We start from the raw sequence: 10,313 nt of genomic DNA on the forward strand, positions 1-10,313 counted from the left end.
TTGTAAAATATGATAGAAAATAAATGTTACGCGTTAATAATAAATTACTCCTTTATTACTCTACATAACACGGCATCATTTGCACAAATTTTTACATAAAATTGAAATCCTGCGGTGGTTTACTGTATCGTCCCAGAGCTAAATCCAAAAGGGAAAATCCACAATTAGGATACAATTCTTCACAATTGGACTTCTTCCTTCCCTGTCGATGGGCAAGATCGTAGTCATTGAGGTCACGATGCTCAAAAGAAAATACTTTCTGTTTTGGCAGACTAAAAATCGTCCTAAGTATCTCCTCAATCATATTTGATCCTTGTCGATTGAAATACTGATGACTTTGACAGAGAGCTTTAAGTACGCAGCTCTTACCATTGTATCCCATGCTAAAAAATCAAATTTTACTACCCCTATCTATTCTTAAAATAAAAATTCTACATACTCATCCATCGCCAATTCCAGTTTACCGTACAAATCTCTCCGAAATCTACGGGCAATTACTGGACTAAGGCCAACAAAGTACGACTGATTGGTTGGCAATTCATAAGCAACACCCCAATTGAGAGCCCAACTGATAAACTGATCACTGGGATTTCCAATTATGCCAATTGTGAAGCAAGTAGCAGCCTAGAATAATTAAACAAATTAATTTTCATCTCACGAGTAACACTTAAGAACAAACTTACAGAGAAACTCGATCCCTCGGGGAACACCAAGTATCGTTTGCTTCTCGATAGAATCTTCTGTGATTTAGTGTCTTCAATTACTAAACTTCCATTGTTTGACAAACAATTGCAGAAGTTCAAGAATCCAGATATGCAGACAATCAACAATATTGCGTATCTATTTAAAATATTTTCCATTGTCGGTGAAATATCACAAATATTGCTTTTAAAGAGATCACCTCAATGATATCACAGTACCAACTAAACTGAAAACACTTGACACTATCGTGAACTGTAGCAAATTTCCAGTTGCAACGGGAAAAGAAGGAGAAGGCCAAGGTAGAGAGAACTTCGCGGGATACACATCATTAAGTAAGAATTTTAGTAAGAAATTTTATTGTTGTTAGGTGTGGAAACCGGTGAGCGTCGGGTAAGAAGAAGCAAAGAAAATTTTCAAATTCTTCCCAAAGCTTTCAGCTCGTACTCCAAGCCTTCCTCAGTGGCTGGGGCGGGAAAGAGCACTATTTATTCATCAAATCATTTTACAATCATTTAACTACTTACCACTTACTACTTGGGAAGAATTTGAAAATTTTCTTTGCTTCTTCTTATCCGACGCTCATCGGTTTCCACACCTATTGAATTAATCGTCGGAAATTACCAAAAAAAATTATTGTTGTTATTTCAAAAGCTCTAGAACTAGATTTTTTCCACAATAAATTTATAAAAATTCATGCGACCGACCATAGTACGGTAGGTGCCAAAAGTTTGTTGCCTTGCTAACAAAGAGAGTAAACTTTTGGCACCTACTGTATATACAAACGAGGCATTATTTCGACTGCTTCAAATATCGTCCATTTTGAATGAAATATCGGTCTATTAAAAGTTGATTCGGAAAAAGTTTATATAAAAGTTTAAAGAGTTGAATCGAACGCTTGAATTTTGTATATAATTTAAACAAAATTTCCTGAAAGTTCATTATATCAGGTAAGTGAGGTATCAACGTTGGATCCTTGAAGAAAATGATTTTTTGAAATCTGTCCATTGCTCTTAACTAATTGTTTATGCAAAATCTATTAAAACTATTAAATCTATTAATCTATAAAAACCATTTTATATTAGTGTGACGATCCTACCTTCATGGTCGATACTTGCTTTGTTGTGACTCATTTCTGCATCACAACCATTGCCCCGTATTTACGCGAGATCATGCACGCTCGTTCAAGAAGAGACATGATAGATCATGTTCAGTATCATGAGAAAGTTCTCTGGGAAATTGGTCCTCAAGGAATTTGTAGCCCAGAGATAAAATAACCCCTTGAATTCATTAGTACCCCTTCAGGGTAATAAACACATCACGCTCATTAGAGAAAAGGCAGGTGATCTCAAAAACGTCATAAAATCACGATGGGCAAGATATGAGGACCAAGAAGAAAAAAAGGGGTGCATTTGTTGGCTTATTAGGCAGACAAAGGCACCCTCTATTCCTGAAGAGCTCGTAAAATAGGTGATCTATGGTGACAAGTTCTTAAGATTACTTTCTCTTCGAGACGGTCGTTAAATTAGAGCTCGCGCCAAGAAGAGCAATAAAATCCTGAAAAAGAAATAGAGATCGACAACGTGTGAGGTCCTTGGTCATCCTAATTAAGCAACCTCTTTCTTAAGGATATATAAGGTATGGGAAAAAACTCTAGAGATAATGAAGGTGGAAAGTTGGACATGCACCGAGCGATCGTCTCCAGACGATCGCTATCTAAAGGGTTGTCCTGAATCACTAATTGGACACCTTCTCACGGGAAATAATGTCGAGAAAATAGGGGGTGAGTGGAGAATTTTGATATAAAAAGGGTAGTTGAATCTAAGGAAGGGGTCAGTCACTGTGTAAACGTGGCCCATGTTATTGGGCAGTGTATTCTTCCTTAAATAAAACAGCTCTAAAAAAAAGTGAGTTGTGTTTCACTACTGGATCCGGAGACAACAAGGTGAACCCCCCTCCAGTTGGTTTACCACAGCTTCACCTACCTTAAATTGAATTGAATTGGAAAAAGTGGTTTAACGAAAGATACTTTTTTTTTAAGAACTTCATGTTATTGGCAATCTTATTTAGTTGAGATAAATCACGAATAGTTTTCCTTTTGTGCTTTTGAATAATATTGTTAAAATAATCGTTAAAGATTATCTTTTTTGTGTTCTAAGTGACTTGTTTTTTAGATCCAGTTCCAGAGTGAAGTTTTTCTGATGAATTAGGCAGTCAAAGAGGTAGCAAGGATCAACTCTTATAAAGATAGAATTTTAAGCCTAATGGCAGGTTTTTCTTGAGTTTTTTTTTTAAAATTTGGAAATAAGAAATTGGAAAAATATAGTTAAAATATTGTACTTTTATATGACTAAAAGCTCGAACGAAACATATTTTTTATTATGTTGAAAAAAGATGTTAAGTATATATGCAGTTTTTCAGTCTGCGTGACCGACATAACCCCTTTTAGAAGAAAGGGCCAAAAATTGGGGGTCAGAAAAAATCACTTTTTCTGGCTTCTTTTAGCAAAAAATAACTTTATAAAGCCATAAGGAAAAAATTGGGACACTCGTGTCCCTATCGTCCTTAAAGGGATACAATCGGACTTTGGGGACTCTGGTACAATTCCGGAAGCATATTTGTAACTAAGTTCCTGCTTTTGAAAAAAAAATGTGATTATATTGATTGAATAATAAAAATATTACATACCATGGACAAAATAAAAAACTATAAGTTTGAGTTTAAAGCGTTTATAAAGCTTTTATTATGTTAATAAAAAGATAATAATAATACTGTTGTGGATGTGACTTTTCGACCTTTATAGCAGGAGGAAGAGACCAAGTCTTGGGCCAGGGAAGAACACTTAGGACACTTAGAACACTTAGGGCTGACTTCAAACTTAACGGTTGTTTGACCATCAACTTTGAGCTTAAAGACAATTCGGGCAATCGATAGACCTTATAGGGTAGGGCCGGTCTCTTCGGGCGGCATTCTTTATCTTGGGGTACGGCACCTTCGCCGTAAGAGCCAGGACGGCAAGGACCGCGTGGGACTAGCTTCCCAGTTTCATAACGGTACTGCAGCCAAAGTACCTGGCTGGGACAACCTGTGGTCACACGGAAAGTGTAACCTTGTCGACGGGGGCAAAAGCCTTGGCACTTTAACTGGGTTTTAGCGGCTGAAAAGATGGTCACGGAAGGGGACAACAGCTTCGTCACTTCCTGAAAAGCATAGTACAGCATTCGGGATACCAGTTTTCTTCTGGTAATACACCCAATGACAATACTAAATACTAAATTTATTACCTCTTAATCCGTCTGCGTTGGTCGCCGACTTCACAACTGATCGCCCAGTCCCAAAGTATGTAGATTGTAGATAAGTGTCCTACACCGAGAAAAATTTGGATGGTATTTTCTACAAATCGTGTCTTTAAATTCTACTGCCCCAAAAGATAGTAGAAAATACCATCCTCCATAGAAATTTTCCTTTAGAATCTACTATTTTGACATTTTAAAATTTACTATCCTATGGATAGTAAATTCTAACAGTCGGATGGTGAAATCTACTATCCTCATTTAGATTTTATATTGACCTCTCTTAGATTCTAATATCCGGGAAGTAAATTTTACTGGCCGCATATTAGATGTTAAAATTTGACTGGGAGACAGTAAATTTTAACGGAGTATAGTAATTTGGATTGAAATTACTATCCAAGCCAGTAAAATTTGCCATCCTGCTGTTAGAATGTCATTTTGGAATATCGTGGGTGCCGATGCAACGGTTCCCGATATGCTTTGAATACATTATAGCAATTCGTGGCGCAGCTGGAAGATGCTGGACTGTCATCACAAAGGTCGCGTGTTCAAATCTTGGCGCAGTCGTCAATGTTGGAAAAAGATTTTCACGCATCAAAATGGCTTGAAATACAGAGAATGTCATCCAGGAAGGACGGGGGCCCCAAGCCCTCAAACAATGGCCAAAAATCAATGAAAATAAGGAAAAATAATTTTTTCCGACATTTTTCATTCTAATATCCGGCTAGTAAAATTTACTATCCTGACAGTAAAATTTACCATCCGGCTAGTAAAATCTAATATCCGGGATATTAGAATTTACCATCCGGCTATTAGAATTTACTATCCATGCAATAGATTCTACAATTTTTGACAGTCCAATTTAATATCGCGTTTGCTGGGCGACTTTTTTACTATCCGGCCATTAGAATTTTGTATGGAGGATGGTAAATTTTACCATCCACATTTTTCTCGGTGTAGGATAGGATACAGCCATGTTGAGCAGGTAATGAGCTCTGCATTTCTAGAAATTTAAGCCCTAATCCCAATTCCATTTATTGCTCCGATCCAGAAATTGAGTAGATCACTCAATCGGAGAATCTGGAAATCCTTGAACTCTATGGTGTTTTGTCCAAAAGTTACGCGTCTAAGTGAAGATAACGTTGACCAGTTTCCTAGAAAGTGCTCCACTGTTTCATGCGCAGCTTTGCACCATCTGCATATCGAGCTGTCAACCAGGTTCATCTTAAATAAATAGATGGGCATTCAGTCAGTTTTCTCGATAGTTCTTGTTGATTTCCGAGAGAAGTCCAATAATTGGGCAAAAATGTCCATTGAATTTTCTAGCAGAGTCTTTGTGGATCTGCAGACATTTGTGTTTTCCTAATATTTTTTGTGTTCCTCGAGAACAATGTTCTTTAATTGATAATTTTTTGTTTCTTTGCGTACTCTTATCACAGGTTCGGGTCCTATGAAAGGTCTTTCCCTACCGAGTTTCGATAGCCTGTCCGCAATCTCTTTTCCCAGGATATCTGCGTATCCTGGGACCAAGAATAGAATAATTTCATTTTGTGCTGACAGTTTCTTAAGGTAAGGCTTCTTTCTTTTATCAGTAATGAATCAGTAGATCCTGAAGCCATAAAGTATAATAAATTTTTTTATTCTAATGTTCTCAAGACAAGATTAGTCTCTTGCATATCATTATACATGATTAATTGAATAACGACTGAAATATATGTATTTGGCATTCCCGTCATTCCAAAGAAATGCCAAAAACCTATAGATAGACCTTTAGCGCTGAGGGCGTTTGAACCAAAAATTACTATATGTAAATACAGTAAGAAGTCATCACGGGGGTAAGTTGCTAATGAAATGTGCTAACAATCTCAATGAGTAACAGTTCATTCTGTTGAGAATGTAGAAAAGGCTACTGACCTAGAAATGCTGTTCACTGCAGAAGTGAGACTTTTTTGAAATTCCGAAATATCACTTCATAACTTTAAGTTGACTCCTAAAGAATCCTCCAGTTTATTTTAATTAATTAGGTATCACTTCACAGTGTATGATTGTGTTAGAGTTCGACTCAATCTAATTTCAATATGAGGCTAAATTTTGTCAAACTTCTGGTGATATTCTCTGCAATTTGTAGTGCTTATTCTTTAGATCAGAATATCACAAATGAGACCATTGTGAAGAGATATCGTCGATATTTGGGATTCATTTCAGGCGGAAAAGTTTTTGTGAGTCTTTTTCTTCTATTAAAAAAAAGAAGAAAGTTTTCTAACTTTATCTTTTTGAATAAAATTTCTTTGATGTAGTTTCGTGTGAATATAAAAGACAATGTGATAAAAGTAAATCAAATTTGGGCCCATGCTTATGGCTTTCGGCAGAATTATGACATTAATTGGCCATATCCTTCAAGCTACAAAGTTCGTCGACGAGATGTTCATGAGACCGTTGAGGACTTTATGGGAGCGTAAGTTGAAGTTTAATACAATTGTCTTTAATTCAATTGATATGCTTTGAAAAAAAAAAACACTTTCCATAGACTTGGATTCAATGGTCGGGCATGCTTGAGGAGATCTGTTTGTGAGGCTAAGGAAATTGAGAACCAGGAAAGTGGGATGTTTAGGAAATTGTTCAAAAAAATATTTAGGTAAAGGAAATGTCTATTTAGTCTTCAATTAATTTAGTTTAATTATACATGTACGCCTTTCTTATTTGAATAGTGCATCATCTCCCTGGAGTGTTGATTTAAGACAACACTCCTACATGATTCCAACATCTTGTGAGGAAATGCGAGAATCGTGTCCCATAAATTTCTTAGATTTGTCACCCTACACAGACCTCTGAGAAGAGAGAACATTCTTCAGATAACCGACATTTCTATTTTTTTTCCCCGGGGAAATTCCCAGATAACGCTGTAGCGCTAATATGTTTTAATTACATTAAACTCTTGTGGATTAACCTAAAAGACTACTTTTTTTTCTTCCTCATCTAATGAAACGTTGTAAGAGGTGGTAGGAAATTTTTGAGGATCCAAGTTTGGAAAAGAAATCTTGGGCAAGCATTTCAGTGGAGCATTTCGGAAAATGAAGTGGAATTTCTTGCTAGTGCTTGCATTTAGTGAAATTGTTGTCACCTTCAGCGATGAGTCCCATCGGATACTGTCGCGAAAGAAACGCTGGCTCATTTTCCCAGAAGGATCATCTCTCCAGGTGGTACACTTCCAGGGCATACCAATGCATGGAGTTCCATTGGTTTTTATTCTGGGCATCACAGGCGCCATTGGTTACGAACTACCCTACTATCCCCTTGATGATATCGCTGCAGAAATTGGGGAGCGCATTAAAAATGGAACACTAGGGCTCAGACACGATAAGGACATCAGTAAAGTGAAATATGTGGACAAGCCATATAGCAAATACACCAAGCACCAATACTACTACACAAATCCTCTTACGTCCAAAGTTAAATCACCTTACAATTGGCATAGCAACTATCCATCTACTTACAATACAACTTTGATGACCCATTTTGCCAATCAACCAGCTCTAACAGGATTGAAAAATCTCTGGTCAACGCTCAAAGAACGGTATATATATAACTTCGTCCAAAAAAATGAGTACAACATTTTAACACAGCTTCCCACATTGATTTTTTTCTTTGCAGATTTAGCGAATTTTCCAAGAAAAATTCCATTGGCAACTCAAACTATGGCAATCGTATAATACCCTTATCCAGAAATCAAATGCTCGCATGGAGAAGAAGTGGCCACAGACAGAAGAATCGTTTTAAGCTCCTTCCGGTTTTAGCAAAACGCAGTGCAGAAAATCATTTCAATTCAACAACTTTAAAAGAAAAATTCGGAAAGGAGCCTTTAGTATCGAGACGGAAATTGTATTCCCGGATTGAGTCATATCTGGAAGGGTATGATTTCTGCATGAAATGCTGTTTTTTTCCTTTTGTAGAACAATACATAAATGGGTTCTTTTGTTATGTACAGGAAAGGTGTTAATGGCCGTGAATGTGTCTTGAAGACTTTGTGCCAGTCGAAAATGTCGTCAGAGCTGCCCAACACATTCTTATCGGAAATCATGAAAGTCATATTCAGGTAAGGCAATGGTAGAGGGAAATTCGAAGATTGCTCGAATTGTTGCGAGTTTCCAAACTTTACGAATTTGGAAAAAATATATTTTTCATCATTTTTCTTATCGTCTTTAAAGGTTCAATTAAACCAGTAGGGGAATTCTGTAATTTTCCTGGCATTATCACTCGTAAGTTCGAAATCTGGCAATGCCATTTGAGCTTTTTTTGTCATATCATATGAGTTCCAAAATGCAATTCATTAAATTTTTACTGAAATCCCTTTATTTGGTGATTTTATAAAAATATAGTACGTCTTGGTTGATTTGTTTAACAAAATTCATTGTCATTCGAATTGTCAGAAATCTCAAATATGTGACTTGTGACAATGCCATGTGAGCTGAAATGGCAATGCCATGGTTACAGAATCGCATTTTTGAAAAAGCTCTCCTAAAATTCGAACCCAATTTGTCATATGGCATTGCCAGAGTGTTACAGAATTCCCCTCCAGTGGTCAGTAAGAACTGGTTGAAACCGAATAAACGTCAAAATAAATTTATCCAGGTAGCGTTTTGATCATTGACATACAATTTTCATTTGACGTTTGTTCGGTTTTAAACGGTCTTGTCCATCTCTGGTTTAATCGAGGGTGTTTGAATACAAAATATCCCATTCGAAATAAAATCTCCCTGAAAAGTTTTATGTTCGAAATATTAGCAGGTGTAGGGGAAGGCTCTCAAGCTTCTCAAAGGTTTTCTCTAGTGCTTTTCGGAATCAGCTGCTAATTTTGACAAATATGTAATAAACTTAAAAAAGTCTAAAACCCTTAAAATACTTTCTTACTTAATGGCAACTTTAACATTTTTCGTTTTGATAAAATTTCTAGTTAAGGAACATTAATAATAAATAAAAAATATGCTTAACTTTCTATTTTAAACGAGATAGTTCGGGAAATAATGACACATGACATGGTGATTTTTTCTCAAGATTAAACCATTAATCCTAATCTAAATAAGGAGATAATGGCCTCAATTCTGAGACCAAGATCAAGATCAAGAAAATTTCATGACTTTGGTATTCTGAAATCAAAAAATCAAGATCAAGATGTCAAATTTGTCAAATGTCTTGAAATCTTGAAATCCAAGACACAAACTTTGTGGATATCAAGATTTGCAATTCTGGAGCAAATATTTCAAGATTTCAAGATCTCAAATTTCTTGTTTTCTTGAAATAATTTCAAGAACCTCTCGGAGGTGTTTGGAATTTTCAAGTAGTAACAATTTGAAGAATTTCATATGGAAATGACTATTGATGAGGAATATTTCTATAAGAGATGGTAAAAAAAGAGAATTATACTTTGAAAAATACTATATTTTTGATCTTGTAATTTAATCGAAATAATACGTATTTCTAGGTGTACATATCGAAATACACCACCCTGAGGATACCAGAAAAATAATCACATCTTGCATAAGTATTTCTTGGTTTATCACAGGTCACAAGTTTCGTTTGCACTTCCTGTACTCTCGTTTAAGGCCTCTCATTTATTCTTTAATACGTCCTAAAATTAATTTTCTTAATTTATATGACGAAATTTCAACAAATTCAACAGAGGAAATTAAGATATTTGTTAGAAGTAACGTTTCGTGGAACAAAACGTTACGTAACGTGTGGAAAATCTTGAAATCTTGGTTCTTAGCTAAGACATTTTAAGTTCCATAAATATTTCGCGTCAGAATACGAAATCTTGATTTTGGAAATATTTGACAGCTTGAACTTTTGATCTTGATTTTGGTCTCAGAATTAAGGCCAATATGTACTTCAAAACCTCTACTTCGAAATAAAAGTCCTCCACTGAGCTTTATTCCAGTGCAATTTGCCTATCTTTCGGTGTCTTAAATCTCTCTATTCAAAAGCTATATTCGAATATTTTGACATCTTTAGCCATTTTAAATCATCAGCTCTTTTATGGTTTTCGAGAATTTGTAAATTTTTCTTGATAATTATAATTCGAAATATCTTGTATCGTAGTGAGAATAAGTAGCACAAAGTGTTGTGAAATATAAGACATTAACGGTTTTGTAATATAGACCAAAGGGATTCCTGAAGTTCGAAAACTTTCGAAATAAAATAGACAGTCTTACCATTCACAAGTAGAGTTTGAAAAATTCGAAAATAATTTAAGAAGGCAAAAAGGAAACATTCATACTTTTTGATAATTCCGCAAGGTGACTGTAGTACATCCTGTTCGAATTT

General features: G+C 35.7%; 3 protein-coding genes and 1 long non-coding RNA gene across 4 annotated transcripts; 3 read left to right on the top strand and 1 right to left on the bottom strand.

Annotated features, from left to right (window-relative positions):
* Window positions 1–33: 33 nt before the first annotated feature.
* LOC129810177 (uncharacterized) lies at window positions 34–964 on the bottom strand. The gene is made up of 3 exons (XM_055860495.1): window positions 684–964; window positions 440–624; window positions 34–383 (listed from the first exon to the last, which is right to left on the bottom strand). Exons 1-3 carry the CDS (start codon window positions 858–860, stop codon window positions 92–94), a joined length of 654 nt encoding a protein of 217 aa, XP_055716470.1. The 5' UTR covers window positions 861–964; the 3' UTR covers window positions 34–91.
* A 1,397-nt stretch (window positions 965–2,361) lies between these two features.
* Window positions 2,362–6,824, top strand: LOC129809739 (uncharacterized). Its single transcript, XM_055859786.1, has 5 exons — window positions 2,362–2,482; window positions 6,135–6,211; window positions 6,290–6,447; window positions 6,520–6,627; window positions 6,719–6,824. The coding sequence occupies exons 1-5, from the start codon at window positions 2,362–2,364 to the stop codon at window positions 6,822–6,824; spliced, it is 570 nt and encodes a 189-aa protein (XP_055715761.1).
* Window positions 6,825–7,063: 239 nt separating this feature from the next.
* On the top strand, window positions 7,064–7,471 carry LOC129809747 (uncharacterized; the record flags this gene model as incomplete). Its single annotated transcript, XM_055859800.1, has 1 exon — window positions 7,064–7,471. A coding segment is annotated over exon 1 (408 nt), but the record flags the coding sequence as incomplete, so codon positions are not given.
* Window positions 7,472–7,513: 42 nt separating this feature from the next.
* Window positions 7,514–8,073, top strand: LOC129810180 (uncharacterized). Its single transcript, XR_008752704.1, has 3 exons — window positions 7,514–7,566; window positions 7,644–7,901; window positions 7,978–8,073. It is a non-coding gene; the product is annotated as an uncharacterized LOC129810180 (long non-coding RNA).
* The last annotated feature ends 2,240 nt before the right edge of the window (window positions 8,074–10,313 follow it).

Source organism: Phlebotomus papatasi, chromosome 1 (genome assembly GCF_024763615.1).
Source record: "Phlebotomus papatasi isolate M1 chromosome 1, Ppap_2.1, whole genome shotgun sequence".
NCBI lineage: Eukaryota > Metazoa > Arthropoda > Insecta > Diptera > Psychodidae > Phlebotomus > Phlebotomus papatasi.

Coding starts and splice junctions, on each gene's coding strand:
- LOC129810177 (XM_055860495.1), bottom strand. CDS start 860: ATGGAAAATATTTTAAATAGATACGCAATATTGTTGATTGTCTGCATA. Junction 625..683: donor CCGAGGGATCGAGTTTCTCT/GTAAGTTTGTTC, acceptor TAATTATTCTAG/GCTGCTACTTGCTTCACAAT. Junction 384..439: donor CTGGAATTGGCGATGGATGA/GTATGTAGAATT, acceptor TTGATTTTTTAG/CATGGGATACAATGGTAAGA.
- LOC129809739 (XM_055859786.1), top strand. CDS start 2,362: ATGAAGGTGGAAAGTTGGACATGCACCGAGCGATCGTCTCCAGACGAT. Junction 6,212..6,289: donor TTTCAGGCGGAAAAGTTTTT/GTGAGTCTTTTT, acceptor TCTTTGATGTAG/TTTCGTGTGAATATAAAAGA. Junction 6,448..6,519: donor GTTGAGGACTTTATGGGAGC/GTAAGTTGAAGT, acceptor CACTTTCCATAG/ACTTGGATTCAATGGTCGGG.